This window comes from Exophiala mesophila (genome assembly GCF_000836275.1).
Source record: "Exophiala mesophila strain CBS 40295 unplaced genomic scaffold supercont1.3, whole genome shotgun sequence".
NCBI classification, from domain to species: domain Eukaryota; kingdom Fungi; phylum Ascomycota; class Eurotiomycetes; order Chaetothyriales; family Herpotrichiellaceae; genus Exophiala; species Exophiala mesophila.
In genome coordinates, this window is record NW_015622506.1 from 1,933,886 (window position 1) to 1,958,297 (window position 24,412).

At 50.6% G+C, this 24,412-nt stretch overlaps 7 protein-coding genes across 7 annotated transcripts; 4 read left to right on the forward strand and 3 right to left on the reverse strand.

Moving 5' to 3' along the window:
• Positions 1-391: 391 nt before the first annotated feature.
• Positions 392-2,110, reverse strand: PV10_04305 (mitochondrial DNA replication protein YHM2). Its single transcript, XM_016368846.1, has 3 exons — positions 1,564-2,110; positions 829-1,501; positions 392-775 (listed from the first exon to the last, which is right to left on the reverse strand). The coding sequence occupies exons 1-3, from the start codon at positions 1,787-1,789 to the stop codon at positions 721-723; spliced, it is 954 nt and encodes a 317-aa protein (XP_016224634.1). The 5' UTR covers positions 1,790-2,110; the 3' UTR covers positions 392-720.
• A 436-nt stretch (positions 2,111-2,546) lies between these two features.
• PV10_04306 (citrate synthase, mitochondrial) lies at positions 2,547-4,590 on the reverse strand. The gene is made up of 3 exons (XM_016368847.1): positions 4,256-4,590; positions 3,087-4,202; positions 2,547-3,033 (listed from the first exon to the last, which is right to left on the reverse strand). The coding sequence occupies exons 1-3, from the start codon at positions 4,364-4,366 to the stop codon at positions 2,845-2,847; spliced, it is 1,416 nt and encodes a 471-aa protein (XP_016224635.1). The 5' UTR covers positions 4,367-4,590; the 3' UTR covers positions 2,547-2,844.
• A 454-nt stretch (positions 4,591-5,044) lies between these two features.
• PV10_04307 (uncharacterized protein) lies at positions 5,045-8,216 on the forward strand. Its single transcript, XM_016368848.1, has 6 exons — positions 5,045-5,679; positions 5,736-5,981; positions 6,148-6,244; positions 6,305-7,395; positions 7,456-7,660; positions 7,712-8,216. The coding sequence occupies exons 1-6, from the start codon at positions 5,560-5,562 to the stop codon at positions 7,894-7,896; spliced, it is 1,944 nt and encodes a 647-aa protein (XP_016224636.1). The 5' UTR covers positions 5,045-5,559; the 3' UTR covers positions 7,897-8,216.
• A 472-nt stretch (positions 8,217-8,688) lies between these two features.
• On the forward strand, positions 8,689-10,329 carry PV10_04308 (fumarate hydratase, class II; the record flags this gene model as incomplete). Its single annotated transcript, XM_016368849.1, has 5 exons — positions 8,689-8,730; positions 8,789-8,826; positions 8,882-9,000; positions 9,056-10,073; positions 10,126-10,329. The coding sequence occupies 5 exons, from the start codon at positions 8,689-8,691 to the stop codon at positions 10,313-10,315; spliced, it is 1,407 nt and encodes a 468-aa protein (XP_016224637.1). The 3' UTR covers positions 10,316-10,329.
• Positions 10,330-10,839: 510 nt separating this feature from the next.
• On the forward strand, positions 10,840-14,208 carry PV10_04309 (uncharacterized protein; the record flags this gene model as incomplete). The annotated part of the gene is made up of 1 exon (XM_016368850.1): positions 10,840-14,208. The coding sequence occupies one exon, from the start codon at positions 10,840-10,842 to the stop codon at positions 14,206-14,208; it is 3,369 nt and encodes a 1,122-aa protein (XP_016224638.1).
• A 4,392-nt stretch (positions 14,209-18,600) lies between these two features.
• Positions 18,601-20,636, reverse strand: PV10_04310 (uncharacterized protein). Its single transcript, XM_016368851.1, has one exon. The coding sequence runs from the start codon at positions 20,494-20,496 to the stop codon at positions 18,781-18,783; it is 1,716 nt and encodes a 571-aa protein (XP_016224639.1). The 5' UTR covers positions 20,497-20,636; the 3' UTR covers positions 18,601-18,780.
• A 1,252-nt stretch (positions 20,637-21,888) lies between these two features.
• On the forward strand, positions 21,889-24,308 carry PV10_04311 (uncharacterized protein). Its single transcript, XM_016368852.1, has 5 exons — positions 21,889-22,178; positions 22,236-22,319; positions 22,374-23,082; positions 23,176-23,573; positions 23,651-24,308. Exons 1-5 carry the CDS (start codon positions 22,088-22,090, stop codon positions 24,109-24,111), a joined length of 1,743 nt encoding a protein of 580 aa, XP_016224640.1. The 5' UTR covers positions 21,889-22,087; the 3' UTR covers positions 24,112-24,308.
• The last annotated feature ends 104 nt before the right edge of the window (positions 24,309-24,412 follow it).

Here is a 24,412-nt window from a genome sequence, read left to right on the forward strand (position 1 = left end):
CTACAATCAACAACGACCTAGCCAGTCGTTGTCATTTTCTCTACGGTAGCAATGAATCCCAGCCCACATGCTATCCAGCTCGGTGAAAACTTTACCATGTAGTGAACTACTGGGAAAACACAGTTGAGAACACTGAGCACCATATCAGTCTCTACTTAGGCGTGGAGAGACTGCGGGTCAAGATTCAGCTGACAGAGATGGGGGCTCGGCGTCGTGCTTGCAACAAACCAACTCCGCATTTTCTACTCAATCCGCATTCGGCCCGAAATCACCCATATTCGCTTGAGAAATGGGACAACAATCGGCAGGCTTTAGTCAACGTGGGTAGCTATGAAATGACCACGTCGCTGAAGTTGTAAAATGCAGAGTGGGAGCATAACCGCGGAAAGTGCAGAGTGGAAGCATAACCGCGGAAAGTTGCGGCTGCACCAGAGATTCAGGACCGGTACCGGTCAGGGTTGAGCATGATCAGACAAATCCTCGAGATGGCCAGATCTCACAGGAATGCATGTACATGTATTCATCGTGTCACAAGGTCTCAAGTCCCGTGTTCTATCAGCTTTTGTCACACTAGAAGCGGCATGCCTGGTCCTCTACAACTCGATCATTGCCGGTAAACAGGAAGAAAGTCTCAAGGCCAGCATGCCCGTTAAGGTGGCTCGACTCTTGTCCAATATAGTGGTAGATAGTCCTCCTCGCCATTCCAAAATATTCTATGATTTAGTGCTTCGCCGTGACGGTTTCGCCCGTGAGTTTCTCCACCGCATCTTTGGCACTGTCACAACAGGTTAGTCAATGGTCAAGTTAGTCTGAAGAGGGTCGACTCACAGGTCTCCCAATGCCACCATGCACACGGTTTGCCAGACGCCCAGACCGATGCGAGGAGTCACACCTCGATACAATCCCTTGAGTCCGTTGTTGCTGTAGATGTACTTGAAGGTCTTGCCGACCGTCAAGTTCTTTGGTCGATTTGGATCCACTGTCTTGCTCTGCATTTCCACTCGAATAACTTCGATTGGTTGATTCCAGGCAGACAGGCCACCACCAAGAGCGCTAGCAACAATCTTTTCCACGGCGCTCAGTTTCTCGCCATGCTCTTTGTTGGTCGCCTTCCGGATACCACTCTCTGCCAGCCGAGAGAGACCAAAACGAGAACCCCAGTTGGTGGTCTGGCGAATGGCGACGGCATTGACGCCCTTGTTGATGCCTCGAATGCCTTCCTTTCTGTAGATATCGGCGAAGGTCTGGAAGGTCGACGGGGGCTTCACTCCGGAGGCCGCGAGTTTGTGTTGGGTAATCTCCACCGTCTTCATACATGTGCAGAAACCCATGGTTGCATAAGCCTGTGCCACACCGCCGACCATGCCTCCAGTGATGCCGGCGGCGAAGTTACCGGCACCAAAGGTTTTGGCGTAATATTCGGCCTCAGAGGCGACGAAGAGGAGGACAGCACCCTTTGTTGATGCCTCGATCCAGGCCCAAGGGATCAGGCCTTGGTAGTCTATACAACGAAATCAATTAGTTACCGAGGTCCGCTCGCCACGACGTTCAGCTTGTGCTTACATCCCAAAATTCCACCACGACCCCAAATTCGTGACATGGCTCCAGCAAACGAATCCTGTCTGTTGGCAGCCATGGTGGTCTTGATGACCTCGAGGGGTTGGCCGAGAGTGGTGACTTCGAACAGGTTCAACCCGGCGCCCAAAAGCAAGTTGCTGAACTTGATAGGCTTCTTCTCAATCTTGGGAGGCCCTGCAGCAGGAGCGCCCATTGCGACAGCTGTTGACATGTTGAACAAAAAGGTGATACTCTAGGCCCTGACCAAGGGATTTGTCCGGCTCCGTCGCCTTGAGGATGTATTGAGCAGAGAGTAGGGGAGGAATCGAATGGGTAGAGAGGACAGGAGGAGGGAAAGGATGTATGCAGGAACGATATACGGATTACGGCAGGAGCCAACAAGGACACTAGCACGAGGAGATAATCAAATGACGGTCTGACAATGCACGATGGGGCGACCACAATCTTGAACCTTGCCTCCAGCCAAAAAATAAGCCTCCTTCACCTACTCGGCGTGAGAAAGGACACCGACAACAACCGAGGAGGACGATAATCACAAAAATAATCAATTACAACCCAGCGGTCCTTTTTGGGCCCCCAGAAGACCAAGGGCCGCTCTTCGATCGCCCCTAAGTTAGTGTTTTGCCGGGCGAGACACTCTATGCTAATTCTGGATCCCACCAAGCCGCATCCCCCCTCTCCCCCCAGCCTGTCGCTCCGAACGGAGTCCTACTTAAATACAGGCCTCGTGTCCTGAAGTACTGCCCCGGTAGCTGGAAAAGTGGCGCGTGCGTGCACCCCTTAGGACGCCTCGGGCCCTGGCACCCCCGAAGGAGCCTCTGGCGGCCTGCGCACTGAGTTTATCAAACGCGTTGGAACATGGATCTTCCACTTGTGGGTCCGTTGAGCTCCCCGTTGGGCCCTCAACCTTGCGCTAAAAAAAAGTTGTGAGATGATGCAAGGTCGTGACCGTGCGTCACGTCTCACACCGGACTCTCATCGTGGCTGACACGTGTACCAACATTCTACATTCTATATTCTTGACCTCAATACAGGCTAGAAATGGGAAACTGAGCTGCGGGAAACGTGAAGGTGCACTTTTGGTTCCCAAAAAAAAAAACGCTTCCATCCATTGTGGCTCATCTACAGCAGACTGGTACGCTCATAGCCTACAGGCAATCTTGCATCCCAAGCCACCCATACCCCGTGCACCGTTGCCCGTGGTAGAACTACGCTATTTCCGCTGTATACTTCACTGAAGTGCTCCAGGTCAAAAGCCCGGCCTCTTTACAAAGAGGCACCAACGAGCTTGGCGTATGCCTCAGTGCTGAAAGACTTGGGTCGCTCAATGGGGGCGCCGAGGGCGCGGTCGATGATGAGCTGAGGCAACACACCGAGGGCACGCGAAACACCGAACAGGACGGTGTAGTAGTTGGCTTCGGTCAAACCGTAATATTGTAGAAGGACACCGGAATGCTAATGCAGTCAGTATCATGGTTCAGTGGGCACAGCCTGCGCCGGGTACTTACAGCGTCAACGTTGGGGTAGGGGTTCTTGGTCTTGCCGTGCTCGGTCAAGACACCAGGAGCAATCTTGTAGACCTGGCTCACGAGCTTGAACAAAGGATCTTCAGGCAGCTTGCGGAGGGCGAATTCTCTTTGAGAGACGTAGCGGGGATCAGTCTTGCGGAGCACTGCGTGGCCATAACCGGGAACCACACGGCCAGAGTTGAGGGTGGACCAGAGGTAATCAGTGATGGACTTGTCGCTGAGATCGCCACCGACCGACTCCTGCATCTTGGTGAGCCAGAGCAAGACTTCTTGGTTGGCCAATCCGTGGAGAGGTCCAGCCAAGCCGTTGAGACCTGCGGCCAAAGACAGGAAGGGAGAGCTGAGAGCACTGCCAACCAGATGGGTGGTGTGGGCGCTGACATTGCCACCTTCGTGGTCACTGTGGATGGTCAAATACAGACGCATCAGCTCAACGAAGTCGGTGTTTTCGCCAAAGCCGAGACCATTGGCCAAGTTGAAGCCGTAATCCTTGTCCTTTTGGATCGGGGCAACCTTTCCATCCTTGTAGATGTTGCGGTAGATCTTGGAGGCGATGGTAGGGAGCTTGGCAATGAGGTTCTGAGAATCTTCAAAGGTGTATTGCCAGTACTCTTTCTTGTTGATGCCTCGAGCATATGCCTTGGCGAATTCCGAAGTTTGCTCGAGGGCAACGACAGCGATGGAGAATTGAGCCATGGGGTGGAGATCTTTGGGCAGACGGTCGATGGTCTCCTCAACAAATTTGGGGAGTTCAGAGCGAGCAGCCCAATCTGCTGAAAGATCGCGGACTTGTTGCTCGCTGGGGACTTCGCCAGTCAAGAGCAGCCAGTACAGACCTTCAGGCAGGGGTTCTTCACCACCAGGGGCCTTAGGGAGTAGCTCCTGGCACTCGGGGATAGTCTTTCCACGGAAGCGAATACCCTCTTCAGAGTCGAGGACGGAACCTTCCCAGACTAGAGACTTGATTCCTCGAGCACCGCCATAGACTTGGTCAAGAGTGACCTCGCCAATGACCTTGCTGCCATAGTCTTTTCTCAGCTTCTTGACCTTTTCGAGTTCGGCTGGGAGATTGTCGGCGAAGGTGTCTTTGAGCGACTTTGAGGAGCCTTATTAGCGATAAGGAGCTCAGAATGAGTTACATAGCTTACCTTTGTGCTGGCAGCACGCACACCGTTGAATGCGGCTCGCTGAATGGCAGGTCGGGAGGAGAGGGTCGAGGTGCGCAGAAGGGAGCTTCCCGCACGCAGTGAGGAGGCCATAGTGTCTGGGGGATGGCTTACAACAGGTCACTAAAGGGTTCAGAATAGGAGATGAGATGAGGTGTGGATGGAATCAATTTGAAGAGGGTATAAAATGGTGGTAGCTGCAAGATGATGAATGAGAAAATGGCCGAGCAAGTGTTTGATTGAGAAATCCCGACTTGGAGCTCCAGGATTTTGTCGGATCGTGTTTCCCTCAGTAACGTAACCCAAGCATAAATTGGAGAGCCGGGCAGCCACCAGCCAGTAATGACCCAGTACTGCGCCAGTGAGCCAGTCGCACGTCTTATCCTTGTCCAAAACCAAGCACCCCGTGGACTCCACTGCTCCCCTCGTCCGTGGCCCTCCAGTGCCTCCAGTCGCTGTCCGAAGGTGCGCCGGCCCCATTTTGACCCCTTCAGAGCTCGACGGAATGAAGCCCATGAATTTTCCATGCATTAACGAATGCACCGTCGATCACGTGCGAGAACAAAACATGTGCCGGACACTCTGTCCATCTGGTCACGTGCAATGGTGTCATTCTCTGCGTCATGTGATGATGATTGTTCCCTCCCTCCGTTTCTTCACCACAAAGCCACTAAACCTCATTCGTCACAAGTCGCTTCAATTTCCTTGTTCGTTAAGTTTGCACTCCTGCAGTGCTGTTGCCTCATCTCCACCTGCAAGTTCTTTCCTTCACTTCCAACCACCCTCAACGTGCCACTGTGCTAATTCTTCACTTTTGAATCAATTTTCATCACCACCTTGTCACCAACATCACCTTTTCATCACTCTTCATCTCCAAACTGTTCATTGGACGCGTGTCGCGTCTTTTCGACCTTGTAATCAGAAGTCATCGCAATTTCTCTTGCTGTACTTGACCGATAGAATCCTTGTCCCCCAACTGTCGCAGATCAACCCTCTTGTGGAGGTGCAGGCTTGTTCTTGCCATCTGGACTGTAGACTCTGTCTTCTGAGTTGCAAAACTCCTCATCAGGACACTCGTTTCTTCTCGTTCATCATTTACCTCACATCACCGCCGTATCTGGCCGCTGTCTGTAACCTCACCATCAACACATTGGACAACACTTGCCAACATTAGACACACCCGCGGTCATCTCAGCTTGAGGCATTGATCAAGAGTTTGAGGATTTGTGAGGCGCACTTGACAACACTTTGACACGCGTGGCGTCCTGTAGGCGGGGTAGCACATCATGTCGTCTGCGGTGGCAGAACTGGACGCAATCCTGCAGTCTATGTTGACTCTCAAACCTCCAGGCGTTTCCGGATCTAAGATCAACACCATCACAACCCTCTGTACCGCGAACATCCAAGTACGTCTCTGGCCATAAACCTGTGGCCATCCCAGCACTGCTAACTCATTCCTTAGTCCGAGTCAGTCCTCATCCAAAAGATCTACACACACTTCAAAAAAACACCAGGAACACACAAGCTAGGGGTACTCTATGTTGTAGATTCAGTATCACGGCAATGGGTAGATCAAGCAAGAAAAGCCGGCCAGCAGTTGGGTAGCGGGGCTCCAGATGGAACCTTTGCTGCTGGCGTAAGTCATGTGACTGAATTGCTCCCCGTACTCATGAACGACATCACCCATGCTGCTCCAGAAGATCAAAAGGTATGAATCATTCATTTCGTCGTGCTATTACTGGATTGCGAATGCTGAGGCGACCTACCACAATTGTTGTTGGTTGGACTATTGTTTGCCGTTGCAACGCCCTCAAACTCGTCTCCCTGTTTTTTCTGTTTTTGCGCGATAGACTCACGTATTTTCTCCATGACAGGCCAAAATTAAGAAGCTGGTGGAAATCTGGGAACGCTCCAATACCTTTCCAGCCCCGCTCCTTGCTTCGATCAAAGAAAGACTTGACGCTCCTAAAGGTAAAGATTTCATTTCCTGTCGCCCCTATCCAAAGGGTCACTCTTTTGACTCGGATCTAGTTTCAACCACCCCAGAAGGATCTCCGTCGCCAGGCTTCGTCCCTCTCGGTCAGCAGAATCCCTCTAACACATTTGCCTCTGCGCAGCCAGCACGGCAGCAAGACACATCTGCAATCCTGGAGGCCCTGAAGAATATGGCAAAACAGAACGCTGTGTCGCAGCCCCCTCCCAATCCCACGGCTACCCCACAAGCTAGTTTGAATAATCTGTTAAGCCCGCAAAGTGGAAACGTACAGCCCAACAGTACCGTAAACCCAGGCGCTTCTCTTACTCCTGCCAACGGCCAGGCTGTAAACCCATTGGGGGCTTTATTTGCTGGGTTGAATAATGGTGTTCAGACACAAAGTCCTGCAAACGTACCTCCAAATCCACTTGCTGCATTCTTGCCTCAACCGCAAGTACCTGCTCAAATGCCTCAAAATGGGGCCCCGACTGGTGCGGATGCCCAAGTTCAATTGCAACTCCTGCAACTTCTCGCTGCTCAAGGCGTTCCTCCTGACCAGTGGACCACCGCATTGCAACTGTTGCAAGGTGCAAATGCTGGCGTGAACAATGGCACTGCTTTTCCTTCGTCAATGCCGGGTGCCAACAGTTGGGGTGCACAAGGCGACCAGTCACGTGATGCACACACCCGGTCACCCCCGGGCCAGTTCCGACGTCGGTCTCGTTCGCCCGGATATGACAGACGAAGAGATCTTTCTCCGCGACGACGCCATGATAGTGATGCCCGTAATGACCGCGATGGTAGACGAGGCAACGATTATCGTCAGCGAAGCCCCAATGGAAGGCGACGCCGCTCTCCCTCGCCCCCCCAGAACCAATCCCTCCCACCCCCGGGTCCCAAGAATGTCATCAAAGACCCAAGTCTACCCAAAGGACATATCAAAGTCTTTAGCCGAACTCTCTTCGTCGGTGGCGTAACCTCATCTGAGGCCCACCTGCGCAATTTGTTCTCACGATATGGCGTCGTCCAGACATGTATCGTCAACGTTGACAAACGCCATGCATTTGTCAAGATGATCAACCGCCGCGATGCCGAGAGTGCACGCAACGGCATGGAAGAATATCGAGATGGTGACACACAACTCCGCGTAAGTTCTACCCGTGCGCTTTTAACACTTTTGACATTATCGGACTAACATTCACAACAGACCAAATGGGGCGTTGGATTCGGACCTCGCGACTGCAGCGACTATCAGACGGGCATTAGTATCATTCCAATCGAAAGATTGACAGATGCCGATCGCAAGTGGCTCGTGACGGCCGAATATGGGGGTACCGGCGGGCTTCCCATTGAGCAAGGTTTGGTGGTTGAGGAGCCTGACATCGAAATCGGAGCCGGTGTATCATCCAAAGGTAAGTTGTCCGTCCAACGGTGTTGAAACCATCACTAACTCACTATTTCAGCGATGAGCCGACGTATTGCCACAGACCAGGGAGGAAGGCGTGGACCTCAATCGTCTCGAGACAACAGAAATGACCATCGCGACGACAAAAACCCCAACAACATCCCATTCCCCATGAATTTTGGAAACATGACGAATGGAATGCCCACGTTCCCATTTCAGTTCCCCTTCCAGCAGAACCAGTGAAATGAATTGATGAGTTCAAGTGGCTCATGGGTTTGAGCAGATCGGCAGGCCATTGCACCTTCACATTTCGCCTAGGACGATTATTGATACCCCTTGTAAAGGACTGGACATTTGCATGACTTGGCGCTCCGCCTACCGATCAATGGTGGCACACTCGCCTGGGAGTTATGGGTGATTCTTAGGATGTTTGTTATTGCAATGCAAGGAGAATGCGGAGTCGGCGAATTCAGCGCAGGATAGTCGAAGCTGCTGGTTCAGACAAGGCGGCTGGAAAGGCCATTCATTTTTGCACCCGAATTGAATATTTGATTGTTGATTGATCCACCGTCTCTGAGAAAAATGACTGAATCTCATCCCCGTCTCGCCAGCCCAATCATGCCGGTCGCCGGTGTGGCCACTTGATACTTTGTCGATGGTGGCCCACCAGCAAAAGGTTTGGGTCAACGCTAACGACTCGCCGTCGGTGAGGTCTACCAGCAGTAACTCCTTTGCCATGCCAATATAGATCCCGGCAATAATTTCTTTTCCGCGTGGAGCTTCCTTTCGGATGGCGTGACAGCAATACTATTTAGAGTCACGAATTAAGGTGAATTGAGGGGAAGATGGAGACGAGTCTCCGCACAAGTCGGGGAGAAAGGCTGCTTTACCGAGAGACCTTGTGATGTCTAATAGATAGATAGACTTGGTTTAGAAGTAGACGTACAAAAAGGTGCTCCAAATATGTCTTGTGGGAGTACAGCAGTATCAAAATAAAAAGTGTTTTAGATAGAAGAACCCTTCCCTTGTAAGACGATGAATACAAGAACGGAAAATGATGCCTTCGGCGAAATTCAAGTTAGGATCAACTTCATGTGCAATAGATTTATCTATGTATTTGCTGATAGTCGAATAGGTGCCAGCGGACAAGTACTGGGGTGCTCAGACTCAGCGGTAAGATAAACTCAAGTGAGATAGCGATTGGATGAATCTGGTTGACAATCGATAGATCTCTACAGAACTTCGTCATCAACCAACCACGCGATCGCATGCCTATCTCCATTGTCAGAGCATATGGGATCTTGAAAGGGGCTGCCGCTGCCGTCAATGTTCGTCATGGTGCTCTTGGTATATTGAACTCTCTATGTTACCAACCAAGGAAGTCAGAACTGATTACCTGTAGATGCCAATGTTGGAGAGGCCATTCAAAAGGCGGCTGCAGAAGTGGCCTCATTAAAACTAGTCGACCATTTCCCACTCGTGGTCTGGCAGACAGGATCTGGAACTCAAACAAACATGAACAGCAATGAGGTCATATCAAACCGAGCCAACGAACTTTTGGGTAGCAAGCTGGGCTCGAAAAGTCCCGTACATCCAAACGATCATGTCAACCTCTCAGGCTCCTCGAACGACGGCTTTGCCACTGCCATGCATATAGCTACGGCCCTGGACCTGAACGAGCGACTTTTACCAACGATGGACGCGCTTCACAAATCTCTTGTGGCCAAGTCTGATCAGTTCAGCGATATCATCAAGATCGGCCGAACGCATCTTCAGGACGCAGTGCCTCTGTCTCTAGGCCAGGAGTTTTCAGGTTTCGCGGCACAGATTGAGTATAACATTGCACGTGTCAAGACTACCATGACGGAAGTCTTGAAACTTGCAATGGGTGGTACAGCAGTTGGGACTGGACTCAACGTATACCAAGGATTTGCCGAAGACTTTGCTGCTGAAGTCGCCCAAATGACTGGACTTCCCTTTGTCACTGCTTCTAATAAGATGGAGGCAATATCTGCCAATGATGCCATCGTGAGCGTGTCTGGTGCCCTTAACACACTTGCATGTTCACTATTCAAAATCGCCCAAGACATTCGCTTCGAAGGGAGTGGGCCTCGGTGTGGGCTTGGAGAATTGATCCTCCCTGAAAACGAACCTGGATCGTCGTTCATGCCTGGAAAGGTAAATCCCACTCAGTGTGAGTCCCTAACCATGATATGCACTCAGGTGATTGCCAACCATACGGGAATTACCATTGGAGGGATGAATGGACAATTTCAGCTGAATGCGTTCAAGCCATTGATGATTCACAACATGTGCCACTCTATTCGGTTACTCAGTGATGGAATGAACAGCTTCCGGCTTAATTTGCTGGATTCATTGGAAGCAGATCGAAAACGCATCTCAGCTCTGCTTGGACAAAGGTATACATATCATCACCCATTGAAGACAGAGCCATACTGACTTCCTTTCAAGCTTGATGCTTGTGACCTGTCTACAGCCAGTCATTGGCTATGATAGTGCGTCCAAGGTTGCCAAGCTCGCTCATAAAGAAGGGATAACGCTTAAAGAGGCTGCAATGAAGCTTCAAGTAATGAGTGAAGAGGAGTATGATCGCCACGTACGGCCAGAAAATATGATTGCACCTCATGTCCGCCCTTCTTGAGCGAGTGCCTAATGAGGAGATAACATAGGGAGAAAGAGGTTCATGTGCAAGACCAAAGGTCTGGTGGAAGAGTGGCAAAGAGGGTCATAGACTACACCGTTTGATCGACGTTGATACCGTAGCTTTGGGATGTGACCATCCAAACCTTCTATACACCTTACATAGCATGAAGAAGTTGGGATGGTATGTAGATAGGAGAAGCCCCTTAAGATGCGAGTCACGTTATCGGACTTGGCAATGGCCAAGAATTGTGATCCCGTGACTGATAGTGACACGCACTTGCACGTGAATCCAACGTCAAGTGTTCCTCGTTTAACACTTCCAACGCGTCTCACACACAGGGCGATCTGATGTGAAGATGTGCAACGCGCTAATAGCATCGTTATGACAGCGGAACAAACATCATGGCTATCAAGCAACGGGTTTTCTTGATAGGACGACTTTCACCTTGAAATGCAGGGTCTTGCGGCTCTGGACCAATATGAGATTCCATCACGCGGTCTACCCCCACCAATATTTTCACAATGGCGCCCATCAAGTTCAAATGGTTAGTTCAATTACTTGAGGAGCTAGATGCAGCCCGAAAAAGGAAGGCCGATCGAGGCCTGAGTTCCGCAAGCCTTGTGGTGGTGAACTGGTTCAAGCAGCACAACCATCAAATTGAACGCCATGGTCGATCGGCTGTTGCGTTCCTATCCTGCTTATTTCCCGAACGCCTACCTCACCGGAGCTATCGATTGAGAGAGAAGACACTCAGTACTGTCATATCATTCGCTCTCTGCCTTGGAGCTACTCGAGCCGCGTCATTACGAAGTTACGAGCAACGCAACATTGATTTCGCCACCGCCGTCGAGCAAGTTGTATCCGAGGCCGAGAATTGCCCATCTAAGGATGTGACTTTGGAGGAGATTGATGACGCTTTATCAAGAATCGCGCTGTCAGTCGCTGGCATATCTTCCACTTCGCCAGGAGGTTCTGAAGACAACTCTGCTTTGGCAGTGCTGTCTCCTATCTTCCGAAGACTGACAAGCAGAGAAGCCAAATGGCTTGTTCGCATGATTCTCAAGTCGTATGCGCCGATTGAATTCCCAGAACAGACAGTCCTCCGATGCTTTCACTTTCTCCTCCCAGAGCTTCTTGTCGTCAAAAATTCGATAGAGGCTGCGGTTACAGTGCTTGGTCACCATGATTTGCGACAACACCCTCACGCTCCCCCAATAGATCAAAGGGCAAGCATTAGACAACTCGTGGAACGATATCTGGCGCCTGAGCTAGGGATTATGATTAAACGACAACGGTATTACAAAGCCCGAAGCATCACCCATTGTTACAACATGACCGATCGGAGATATATGAGCGTAGAGAGAAAGTATGATGGTGAATATTGCCAAATTCACATCGACAGGACTCGAACGCCAGGGTGCCAAATCCAAATATTCTCCAAAAGTGGGAAAGACTCGACGAACGATCGAATCCGTCTCCATGGAGCAATAATCGCCAGTCTCCGTCTTGATGAGCCAGATTGCCCATTCAAGCGAAACTGCATTCTTGAAGGAGAGCTGCTGATCTGGAACCGGACCAAACAAGAAATTGCCCCTTTTCACGTCATCCGAAAACATGTGATGCATGGTGGCAGGTTCTTAGGCATCAATGCGGATTCACCCAGAAGACTTGACGAGCAATTAATGATCATGTTCTACGACGTTTTACTCGTCGACAACATCGGTATGTTACAGCAACCTCATTCCGCAAGACGATACCAGTTACAAAAACTGGTGAAGATCATCCCTGGTGTTGGAGAGCTGTGTTACCGGAAACTTGTCAATTTTGCGGAATCTTCTTCCAAGGATACTCTACGAAAGATTTTTGCTCAAGGCATTGTCCAACGGTGGGAAGGCTTCGTCCTGAAAGGGAACAAAGATCCTTATTTCAACTGGACGGAAAGCACTAGTGTCATCAAGCTCAAAAAGGATTACATCACAGGACTAGGTGACACTGCCGACCTCTGCATCGTCGGAGGACGCCGTCAGCAAGCTGTTGTCGATTATCTAGGCCTGGGAGAATTATCGTGGACATCATTCCATCTGGCGTGTGTGGAAAACAAAGAACAGATACTCAAGGACGCGTCCACAAAACCAATGTTTCGCATTCTCAGTGTATTGGATCACCATTGTCTTTCTAGGGGCAATATTCTCTATCTCAATTGGAGAGGCGGCTTCGTTCAATTTCCCTGGGCAGATTCGTCGGATTATTTCGATGTTACCATCGACCAGAAACCACTTCGGTCAGTGAAGCCTTCCGAACTCTTCAAAGAGCCTTTTGTCGTGGAAGTCATGGGTGCTGGATTCGAGAAACCTGAGGACACTCCTTACTTTGTGCTCAGATTCCCGAGAGCAAACGTGGCCAGACTACATACTGATCGCACTTTCATGGACACAAACACTTTTGATGAGTTGCAAGTGATGGCCAAAGAAGCCCTCACCAGAGCTCAAGATTCAGGGCGACAAGAAGAAGCCGAATGGATTGATCGACTCCTTGGAGCGGATGGTAGACAAGAGAATGAGACGAGCACTTCTTCGGAAGCCACGCCAGCGAAGGTGGCTACTTCAGAGAGATGGAGCTCAACAGTGTCGCCGGACACCACTCTAGTCCTCCCCTCACCTAGGATCGAACATCGTCCTTCGCCAGTATTCATTGACCTGACTGATGGCGACAATACAACGGAGGCGCACCCAAGACCGAGAAATGAAGCTCCTCAAGTTCGACGCAGGTTATTTCAACCACAGGTGTTGACACCTCCACCATCTTCTTCACCAGCTCAACCTATAACGGACATGACTAAATTGTCAAGTCCTAAGAAGAGGCTTGCCGCAGCGGAGAAGCAGACTCTGTCTGCTGCACAACGTACTGAACACCTAGGACGAGCTACTCATCCAAATCCAATCCCACCATTCGATCCGCCAGCAAGATTTCGGACTCCTAAACTTAAAACCTCCGCCACAGCCAGATCAAGGCGTTCTTCGACTGTTCGACAACCACTTGCAGAGATTTCCAACATTTCGCCTGTAAGATCTCAATCAGTATCTCGCGTTTCAGACCACGATCTAGCCCCGAAGGACACGTGCTCGAAGCGTCGGTTTGCTGGAGCTGAAGTCGCTGACCGGCCATGTAAGCTCAGTCGTAATGAACAGGAAGAAGTTGCTGACGGGTGGACTGTCCCGCAACCTGACCGGCAAGCCAATGATTCTCCAGGTGAACAGGAGCGGGAAGTTGATGCTACGCAAATACTGGCTTACCTTTTCGTGACTTCCTGCCTCACGCGAGAACCTTCAGATGATGGTCTTACTACGTCTCGGTGGGATGACACATCCCTACGGCGCGAAACTAACGCCCTGAGTGAGCCTAAACGGTGGCACAGTGTCAACTCTGACCGCGTTGTCATCAGATTCCTCGAAACAACCTTTCCAAATGTGGCGGCCAAGGAAATCCAAAACACTGGCAGACAGTTACTTGCATCCTGGACAGGAAAACATAGTCGCTTGGAAGATTGTCAACGATCAAGCTTGGTGACGAGGGACCCGCAACCTGAATTGGTTGTGTTTGTGGACCAGCGTGCAAAAAGCATCATTGCAGACCTGGACCATGATGGTGACGATCATGACAACGACGAAACGATCGATGATCATGATCATGACCATAATAGCCACCGCTTACTGGACGTCGGAACCACAATCAAGAAGTATTTCGTGGGTATGCTCGCCGTTGAGAATGAGCATCTTCACGCTGGCCCAGAACAATTAAACACTGGACAACAACAAAAACACCAAGGCATTCGTGCAACAGTCAAGGTGGAATTCGAATGGACGGCCTTGAATCCAAGATGCACAAGATGAAAAGCCATGGAAATTTATCAAAGACGAATCCTGGCTAATATTCTCGGGCTCAGTATAGGAGCCTTGCTCGCATATATTGTACATTATAATCCTATAGATAATCTATCTACATTTCTAAGCACTATAAGAATATAGACAATAGAGGACAGATATATTCAGCACACACTCGTACTCGTATGTAGGTTGGGACCTAGATACCTTGGGTACCTAAGGTAGACTTCGGCCTGACTACCTGATCTAGATCTAGCATTGACAATCAACAACCCCATCGGTCGCCCTCAGCTGTAACCGATGTATGTAAGCATGGGACTGCCGATGTTCCATTGGTACCGTCACTGTCGCGTGTTGTACCGCGTTTACCAAATCATCAGCCAGCCCTGGGGCCGACGGGGTCAGGTTACTCCAAGGAGGGTGACAATTCGCTGTAGCTTGAGTTCGCGTATGTATCCATGGTAAGCACTCCTATGCCTACCTAAGTAGTAAGTGGTAAGTGGTAAGTGGTAAGTAAGTACTTAGTCTATCTGCAAATGGTTCCGAGGAGGCTAAAGGTACTAACTTACAGTAGGTATTCTCGGAGTGGCCGTTTAAGTTGTGGCCCGAGAGCTCGTGGCTTGCGGAGCGTGGGAGGCGCCGCTGGGAGGCGCCAGACTAGGTCGGGCCGCTGACTGGACTAAAGTACTTATGGAGTACCTTGTCCTTCATTTACATGGGCATGGCGTACAGATCAGAATAGACGCCACAGTTTTGTGCAAAGGATGCTCCTGGATAAGTCTACGGAGTATGATCATTGTGGCCCCTCGGCCCCTCATTCCCACGTTGAAATTTATCCATCCAGGCAAACATGCCAGAATCGAACCACCATGTCGAGTATAGTATAGCGTACTCGGTAGATACAAGTGCCGTGTCACGCCTGGTCCCCTCGGCCTTAGTTACATTGCACCTTATGCATGTGGAGGATTAGCTTACCGACTTGTGACTTACTCCGTACTGTACATGGATCTTGGGTCGTACTTGTTATCATCTAAATAGATCCCGCAAAAGGTCTAGACCAGGCTACTGCTAGGGATGCTGTGGTTGCTTTGTCGCTTAGAGACCCAATGAACGGATCATTTACTCCATGTCTCATGAGTGTACTGGTAGGCTTTCTAGGTTCAAGACATGAGAGTGGAAACGGTTCATTCCTGACAAGCACATTTATCAATTGTGTATTCTTTTGGGATTTCATTCTCATTCTCACGGATTGATTTATTCAGCTTAATCTGCCCGAATTAAACAAACACCAAGCACCTGTACGGTTGAATTCCTCTATGGCATGCTGAAACGTGAGTCGCCCTGCTTTAGAACAACCACGAGACAAAAGTCCGGTAGAACCAACCACCCTTTCGCTTCGCAATCGACCCTTTTCTTGCAGCCTTTGCGGCGAGAAATTCTTCCTCCTCTCGATCAATCACATCCTTGCCAGAGAAAAGATCGGCCTCAGCTGGCTTGACACCCTTAGACTTTGTCCAGAACTTATGACCGAAAATCAGGGCGAGATAGATTGGGATACCCAGGTAGCCAGTAATGAAGTTCTTGTAATCAAAGTTGCCCCAGGTACCATGGGTGAAGACTGCAAAGTTCTTGGTAATGGCGATTAGAATGCAAAGAGCCAGTGCACCATAAGAGCCTGCAATGCCGAGAGGGGCTGTGAACGCAAGGGCACTGTCCGGGACATTTTGAGCTCTGCGAGCCCTCACATAATAGATGTGTGCGACAAGAATGGAGATCCAGGTCAAGAGACCAAAGATTGTTGTGAGGTTGACGAAATACCCGAAAACCACCTTTGAGTCATCCGAGACATTCATGTAGGCGAGCAATGCAAAGAGAGCAGATAGTCCAAGGGCAAAGATCGGGACACCTCGGCGATCGGTTTTCTTGAAGATCGCAGGAGCACTACCCTCGCTAGCGAGCCCATAAAGAGTCCTGCTGGCGATATAGAGATCCGAGTTGGCGGCAGAGAAGACAAACAGGAGAATACAACCGTTCAGAATGCCAGGAAGAGCGGCGATGCCAGAGAGCTTGATGGCAACGACGAATGGAGATGCCGAAGCTGAGCTTGAGGCTTTGTTGGCGAATGCCAATTCAGGGCTATTGTAGGGGACCAGCATTCCTAGGAGAAGGACACTGAGGCAGTAGAAGAAGAGGATTCGGTAAAAGGTGAGCTTGATGGCACGAGGGATGGTCTTACGAGGGTTCTGAGCCTCGCCAACCGTGACACCAACCAACTCGGTACCTAGATAGGCAAATGTGGCAGTAACCATGGTTGACCACAATCCGAGGAAGCGGCCAGTAGCTCCAGTGTCGATATACTCCTTAAAGGCGCCTGGGTCTCTCCAGTAGCGAAAGCCTTTGCGATCGTGATCAGGCCCACCACCGAGGGCGAGTACGAGAGAGAGAATGATGACGCCGATGATGACAATGACCTTGATGGTGGACAGCCAGAACTCGAATTCTCCAAAGAAACGAATGCCGAAGTAATTTATACAGACGATGAGGACGAGGAAGACTGTGATCCACACACCAGGATTGACGCGATCGCGTGGCAGCCAATACTGGATGATCAAAGATCCGGCTGTCAACTGATTCGGTGTGACGATGATGTACTTGAACCAGTATCTGTCTCTGTTAGATATGTCGGGCAAGATTTCACTCGGGTGACAACTTACGTCCAACCAAGAGCAAAGCCGAGAGAAGGGTCGCAGAAACGGGTAGCATAGCCAGTGAAGCCAGATGCCATGGGAAGCCATGCAGCCATTTCTCCCAGAGCGCACATGACCAGGAAGACCAAGAAGCCGACAACAGTGTATGAAATGAAGATGGAACCAGGGCCGGCACGAGCCAAAGCAGATCCAGTACCAATGATCAGACCAGTACCTGGAAAATTGCATGTTAGAGGTAGCAAGATGGTCACGGGTGTGGATAGACTAACCAATGGCACCTCCAATAGCGATCATGGTGATGTGACGGGCTTTGAGTCCACGGTGTAGACGATTGCCAGCCTCATACTCGACCACATGGGTGTGGGCGTGGGCAGGGCCGACAACGTGACCCTTTTCATTGTCATGGTGGTCCTCCAAAGTACTCCCCCCAGGACTATGGGGAGAGGAACTACTTCGTCGGACATCTCGATGATGGAGGTCACTCATGTTGACAACCAGTCACGATGGGCTGAGGTGAGGTTGATGAAAAGTTGAACAAAGTTACAGAGGAAAGAGAACTCAGTTGGGCGGAGAGGAAAGAGCGATGGCAGTACTTATCTCGGGCAGGAACGAGAGAGGCGAGGATTGACAACGCGTGCAATTCCTTACCATCATGCAGATTGTGTTACATTGTCTCACGACGTCAACGGGTCGAGACTTACCAGGATGATGACCTCGCCAAGATTGAATGGTGGGATCGTCTGACTTTGAGATATGTGAGTGACGGCTGATACTGGCTGGTACCAGGTCGGCTAATGGTGAAGTCAATGTTTAGGATCGATGCAAAGATACCACGCCGTGATGCAAGAAACATGAGAACGCCCACTCTAGAGACTTTTCCAAGAAATGCCCAAGGCGTTCTGGGAGACAAACGGCTAGCGTCGAATGATGGACTATCTCAGAAAGATAGCAGAGTAGAGGAGACTGGGGTGACGGAGGTCCCACACCTAACCTTGTCAACAATAAGCGTCTTTGAAGCTGGCGTCATAGTGTACTCCGGACTGGAAAGATGAGACGACAGAGCAAGGCAGACTACTTAGTGTGTTGATCTGAACTTTTGTTTTGCAAGGCACACGACCACGCTTTGGTGCCCCGTTACAAGCACTAGAAACCAGACACGATCAGGCTGTCAATCTGAAATACGGGCTCAGCGAGAGAGGCGCACGACCAGGCGAACTACCTACTCGTATGCCACCGATACCTATCCAGCAGGGGCATAGAGCAAAAACCCAGCGATGGAGGGTTGCAATCAGATGGAACATGGATGATGGATCTTGTTGCTTTGCTCACGCTTGCTGTAAAGATGAACATGGATTGACCACTTGGCGCAGATCCATTGGCGTGATGATTCCCTCTGAATCCCTCCGCCACTTACGACTGTGGGACTTGGCAATCTTGGCAACAGTCCTTGGCATCACTTTGCATTACTTTGCATCAAGACAACCGATGCAAAGCGCTGCAGATCCCCGTATCAACAGTCATACTATTCCCTTGGCCAATTGGCATCAATAGCTTAAGCAAAGCGTGATTAATGCCAAGAATCGCTCTCGTTCTGGAAGTCTATCTATGGTACGCACCATGTCACTCAGATAAGACCATCTCTGATCAAGTATTGGTTCTACGGCTAAAGTATCCAAATATGTATGCAATGATGCCTGTCTTATTTTGGGCTTTACGATTGGAGATTCCGATTCCAATTCCAGTAAGTATGTATCTGGTTGTACAGGTGAGGTATGGAAAATGTACATCCACGAAATCCTTCCCTTTCGTCATCGAGGCTAGATCAGCGTGGCACACGTGGTCAGCATCGTTGTACCGTTGTACCGTTGCTCGATTAATCTCCGAAGAAAGAGTTCCAAAGCTCTGAGAGGAGGCCTCCGCCTCCCTCTCCATCTCCGCCACTTCCACCACCACTTCCCGCCCCGTCTTTCCACGGATCTGCATCACCCGCACCCCAGCTATCGCCACTTTGACTTGGTGAGTCTGAGGTCCAGGGATCATCGCTTGGGCTTGGAGAACCTGGTGTGTCTGGCTCCTGGAACCCACTGCTTTGGCTGGGTGACTCGGCGTGCTCAGATCCTGTCGATGGTGACGGTGACTGTGACGGTGACTGTGACTGTGACCCCCGCGACCATGCTTCATAGCCAGCAACAGTCCCTGCTCCTCCTATGGCGCCTTCTACTGCACCCGCCTCACCCAATGCCGTGCCAGATGCTGCACGACCAGCCGTACCAACCGCCACTCCAGCTTCTCCCACGCCGGCTCCAGCAGCAGTTCCCGCTCCACCGGCTTCCGCCGCACCACTTCCGCCCCAGAACCACAAGGGCATAAAACCACCGCCGGAGGAACTGTGCCGTGAGAAGTAATCAATATCCAGAGTGATTGCAGTGGCCAGCATGACTGCTCTTTGGTCAAGCGTCATTCCCTGCTGTTGCTCTCTGAGGCTCACGACTTCCATAGACCCATTGTCACTCTGGCCTAGTTGCAAATTCTTCTCGTTCGTTACTGTTCCCTCTTCCATCGCTGCCGAGTCCATGCGCAAAGCATAACTGCCCGTGTCGGTAAAAAGCTCGCGGCCAAATCCACGGAATGCGCGATTGACAGACCCAATCAGTTCATTGTCCTTGCCCCGAAGAGAAAAGTCCCACGACAAGAATGGTTCATCGATGGCGGCGAATTGTCGAAACGCATGTTCAGTCTGGGCAGAATCGTTCTCCATCGCCAAACCTGTTTCGCGTGCTTGCTCGTGGGATAGAAACAAATTGTATTTTCGACGAAGAGGTGCCCACTGAGAATGAGCTTCGCCAATGACAGGCATTGCTTCGATTGGCAGGCTTGATAATTGCCATTGTTGTTCGTGGTTTACCATGCTTAAACCCGCGGACGTGGAAGAGTCGGGCGGTGGGAGAACCATATCACGGGCAATTGCGTCATGCACCCGCGCAGTCGAATTGATCCAAGAAAAGGGTCGATGAAGTCGCAGCACTTCCCGACCATAGCGATCGAAGATGTTGGCCGTGAAAGCCCTGTGAGTTTTGGCCATCTGCCTGGTAACTGCCTTTCCAATTCCACCCTGGTGTTCTAGAATATGTCCGACATGTTCGCCCTGTGGGCCAAGGATGACATATTTATTGGATTGCTCTATACCAGCTATTATGTTCAGTGCCTCCAATTCTCGCTGCACCACCAAGCCTGACTTCATCAAAATGTCGGTAGCTGGGTGGTTGGGTTTTAGGATGCCATTAGGATCTTCGGGTACGTGGACGGGTGCTAGTAAGGAGTTGTCCTGTGCCGGTGTGTTGGCTAGGACATCTGCGAGCGACGGAGGCTTGGGAGGTTGTCCTGTTGAATCTGCGCCATCGGCTGAAGGTGGCGGAGGAGCTCCGGAAGCACGAGATGCGGCAGACTGTCCTGGTTTCGTAGAGTCTGATAGGTACCTCCTTCTAGGAGCAGTTGTGATCTTCCTGGTGTAGATGATTGTGCAGACCTGAAGTTCTGGTTTGTAGAAAGTGAAGGCAGACCTTGAAGCGGTCGCCACAGCTCTAAACATGGTGACTGGAGAAGGAAGCCTCAATGATCTGTCTGTAGGAAGGATGTGTAGACCAAAACACGATTGGAAATGTTATAAAAGATAACCCATTGTATGCATTCTCCAAGATTGATGTGGCGTCACAGACTGACTGATGCAATGCGACAACTCAAAAAGTTGCCTGCATCTGCGAAAGTCCACAAATGATACACGTGGGGGGTGATGCCTGTGAGGCGCACGTGCCAACACATGACGGCTGCCACTCGAGACTCGAATGATCAGGAGTAGAGAACAATACAGCGAAGCAGAAAGGTCTCAGACGCAGAGAATGGTTTGGGTTGGCAAGAGCGACAGAGCCATAGATGAAGAGGCAGGAACGACTGGTCAAGGTTCACTCCAGTCCAATAATCATCTTCATGTTACATATTGACTTGACGACTAAACTCTTTGCTGTTCATTCGTGCTATCAGGAACATCATGTCCCGCACCAGAATTAGGCACCTCAGTCCTGAATCCTTCTTCCACTTTTGATATCTGCTCAAGAAGTTTAACAAATTCGACACAATCGATAAGACACTCACCCACCTGACTTGACCCCTGACAAAGGTGTCCAATTTCAATTCTTCGACTGAACGACAGTAATCGATCTCTGGGACACGGACCGAATGTATCTGAGACCAAGCCGAAGTCCTTTGCCTCGTCTAAATCCTTCAACTCACCTTGCTGTATTCGGACGCGCTAGTGTTTCAAGCTGGGAGCCAGAGACCGTTCTATACGTGGACAGCACTGCCACGAATCATTTGGTCTGCTCATGCTAACCAGTTCTTAGACAAGCTACCTCTTGACCGAGTAGTGTGTGTGTCATCATTCATTCTGACGGAGGCACGGGGGCTTAATCTTTCACGGAATCAGAGTTTCCATGAGGATATGGTCACTTCGTGCAACACCATAGAGTTAAGCATTCTATGAACAGGTAGGCATATACAAATGTCAAAAATCAAAAACAATTGGCGTTGGTGATTGAGGATCACCTTGCCTCCGAACCCTCTTCCCCCTTGCCCTTCAATTCTGTAAAGGTATGCAGACTGTCGTCATAGCTTCAGAGAACGTTGGTTCCATTGCTACATCGAAACTCACTCCAACGAGATAGTCACCCTTCCTAGCACCTATGGACCGGCTAGAAAGATTTCAGCCCCATCACTTGACTTGTAGAGGCAAGTCTGGTCGCGCTCTGCAGTATTCGCCTCTATTAAGCGCTCTCAAAGACAGCTCCCAAGCCGCTTAGGACCAAATAGGGACACTACGAGATCAAAACCCTTCTCGCCTGCGCGCTTGGACGTTGGAGTGGTTGCACTCACCCAACCGATGCGATAGTACGAAACTTTTGCGCAGAGGGTTCCGCATCCAGCCGGTCGCCATTCGATGCCTAGCCTAGTGTTTCATATGGAACCCTAGCCCACGCGTCATGGCTTCTCTTCATAAGGCTGCCATGCCCTCTGCCATGCCCTCTGCAAACATTAAACGTTTGTAGACTCGTCACACCCCACCAGGAAAGTATAACCCTGAACAGATGCCATGATAACACAAAAACTCTTACCAACCACGACACCAAATGTTGGTTTTATTCGTGCTCGCTGTTCTTCTGCGCTGCTCCGGCGCAGATCTGATCCGTTCGACAGTCACACAATGGATTTGGCAAACATGTACGACCCCTTGAGAGTTCCTTGCGCACTGACCCCCGAGTTCCTAACATGTGAAAGCAATCGTCGTCGGTGACTATCTGTATGTCTCGGGCGGGGAGGAGTATGAGTCTCCAACCTCGACATCGATTACCAACTATATAAGTAAGTCGACCTGGTCTCATCCACCACTCATATCCCAGCTGCTGAGGTCATCAGGAAACGAGAGCCTGGTTGTTGACCTGACGCGATCATGGACCAACCAAACATTGACAGCGACATCATCATTCCTGAGCCCCTCAGACCTTCGAACAGTGCGCCAACCAGTCTTATTCTACGATAAAGTGAACGACGTAATCAAAAGATATGGAGGGTGGCCATATCTTAGCGAGGCTATGCCAAGCGAGCTGTGGTCATTTCCAGTGGGCGTCACCAATCCGGCATGGACTCTAGAAACGTCGCCAGTGACCAACGGACTGTCGGAAGGCTCACAGGGACCCATGTCACCGGCGGCCGCGTACAGCGACACGGCCTTCTACAGCCTCGGGGGCAATGTGCTGCGGCGTTCGATGTTGCCGAATCAAACGGTCCTTTCAGGGGTGGTCAGGCACGACTTTACCACGGGACTATGGAGGAACGACACGACCGACATCCCTGGCCAGAACAATTATCGCAACATGGCAAAGGCATTCCACGTCCCCAACTTTGGTGCCGAAGGCTTTGTCGCCTTTGTTGGAGGAGAGGCCCCGCCGACCGAGGAGTCTTTCTATGAAGAGGGGACCTACATGGTTGACATGTCTGTCATCACTCTTCTCGACGTGGCCTCGGGCACCTGGTACACCCAGGCGGCTACAGGCGACATTCCGCCTCCAAGGGTCGAGTTCTGTGCTGTGGGAACCACATCGGCGGATAACTCGTCCTACGAAATGTACGACCACCCAAATGCTCCTCATCGTACCCCCTTCTTCTTGTCATGTTATAAGAAAGGCCATAAGACTGACATGTAACGTTGATTCTACAGTTTCGTGTATGGAGGCTCTACCAACAGGACTCTAGACCAGATTCAAGCCGATAACGAGGGCTATCTCAATGTGTACACCCTGTCGCTTCCAGCATTTCAGTGGTTCAAATCCCCGTCAAAGACTCCCGTCCGACGAGCCTGCCATACCTGCAGCGTCATCGGCAATCGACAGATGATATCCATTGGCGGACGATTCCCCAGTTCCAGACAGCCACTGGGTTTCGATCGAGATCCCTGGGTTGGTGGTGTAGGCGTGTTTGACATGACCAGCTTCACCTGGACCGACTCATACAACGCCAGCGCCGAAGTCTATGATTCGCCTAAAGTGGTCAAGGACTACTATACCTCGAGCTACGAAGTGCCTGACTGGAGCGACACGAATCTGGCAGCCATATTTGGTGAGTTTCTCTTTCGTCTAAACTTGAATCATCGATCCTTGAAAGATCTAGTTGACTAACACAGCCCTGCCTTCTAGCTTTCTCACCTCCCGCGCAAAGTCCCGACAACACCAATAATGATGATGACAACAATACTGGTACGGAGTCCGGCAATGGAGCATCACAGACATCTCCCAGCTCGCCAGCCCCAACTGGGTCATCCAGCACCAACGTGGGCGCAATTGCCGGCGGGGTAGTTGCTGGCGTTGCCGTAATGGGCATTGTTGCAGGATTGTTTATATGGCGTCGACGACGACAACGACAACGACTACAATCACAGCCACTACACCAACAATACACACCTACAATGCAAGGAGGCGCAATCGGCCATTTCGATAAACATGGGATGGAACTTAGTCCGTCGTCGATACACGATCCCAACTTTCCAGGATACCCACAGAATCAAACCTGGTCGGAACTCGATACGACGCCAGCCAAAAAGCATGGGCAGCCGCAGATCGGTGCGGTTGAACTGCCCGCTGCGGGACATGCAAGGTGAATGAATGTGTACCAACGAATGAAAATGGGTTGGCTCATGGACTAGATCGAGAAACCAAGGAGCACATCGGAGAGCAGAAGATGCGATGTGTTCTACACTATGCTCACATCTGGTAGTCAATTGGGACTCGAGAGGACGCCTCTATTGTGGCAAGAGAGAATGAATTTTGGATCCTATATCTTTAGTACTCAAACGACAGTAGTGATGATCATTCGCATATTGTTTTCATGTTTCTCACAAAAGTTTATATATATATAGACCGTGGTTGCTACCCTACCATACTCTCACCATAGTTTCTGGT

What these genes read in the sequence shown, in the direction of transcription:
- PV10_04307 (XM_016368848.1), top strand. Translation starts at nt 5,560, where the DNA reads ATGTCGTCTGCGGTGGCAGAACTGGACGCAATCCTGCAGTCTATGTTG. An exon ending in CTGCTCCAGAAGATCAAAAG is followed by an intron (nt 5,982 to 6,147) that starts GTATGAATCATT and finishes TCTCCATGACAG; the next exon opens with GCCAAAATTAAGAAGCTGGT. An exon ending in AGCCGGTGTATCATCCAAAG is followed by an intron (nt 7,661 to 7,711) that starts GTAAGTTGTCCG and finishes TCACTATTTCAG; the next exon opens with CGATGAGCCGACGTATTGCC.
- PV10_04310 (XM_016368851.1), bottom strand. Translation starts at nt 20,496, where the DNA reads ATGTTTAGAGCTGTGGCGACCGCTTCAAGGTCTGCCTTCACTTTCTAC.
- PV10_04306 (XM_016368847.1), bottom strand. Translation starts at nt 4,366, where the DNA reads ATGGCCTCCTCACTGCGTGCGGGAAGCTCCCTTCTGCGCACCTCGACC. An exon ending in TGCGTGCTGCCAGCACAAAG is followed by an intron (nt 4,203 to 4,255) that starts GTAAGCTATGTA and finishes GGCTCCTCAAAG; the next exon opens with TCGCTCAAAGACACCTTCGC. An exon ending in CCTACCCCAACGTTGACGCT is followed by an intron (nt 3,034 to 3,086) that starts GTAAGTACCCGG and finishes TGACTGCATTAG; the next exon opens with CATTCCGGTGTCCTTCTACA.
- PV10_04305 (XM_016368846.1), bottom strand. Translation starts at nt 1,789, where the DNA reads ATGTCAACAGCTGTCGCAATGGGCGCTCCTGCTGCAGGGCCTCCCAAG. An exon ending in TCGTGGTGGAATTTTGGGAT is followed by an intron (nt 1,502 to 1,563) that starts GTAAGCACAAGC and finishes TTCGTTGTATAG; the next exon opens with ACTACCAAGGCCTGATCCCT. An exon ending in ATGGTGGCATTGGGAGACCT is followed by an intron (nt 776 to 828) that starts GTGAGTCGACCC and finishes CTGTTGTGACAG; the next exon opens with TGCCAAAGATGCGGTGGAGA.
- PV10_04311 (XM_016368852.1), top strand. Translation starts at nt 22,088, where the DNA reads ATGTTGGTTTTATTCGTGCTCGCTGTTCTTCTGCGCTGCTCCGGCGCA. An exon ending in GATAACTCGTCCTACGAAAT is followed by an intron (nt 23,083 to 23,175) that starts GTACGACCACCC and finishes TTGATTCTACAG; the next exon opens with TTTCGTGTATGGAGGCTCTA. An exon ending in GAATCTGGCAGCCATATTTG is followed by an intron (nt 23,574 to 23,650) that starts GTGAGTTTCTCT and finishes CCTGCCTTCTAG; the next exon opens with CTTTCTCACCTCCCGCGCAA.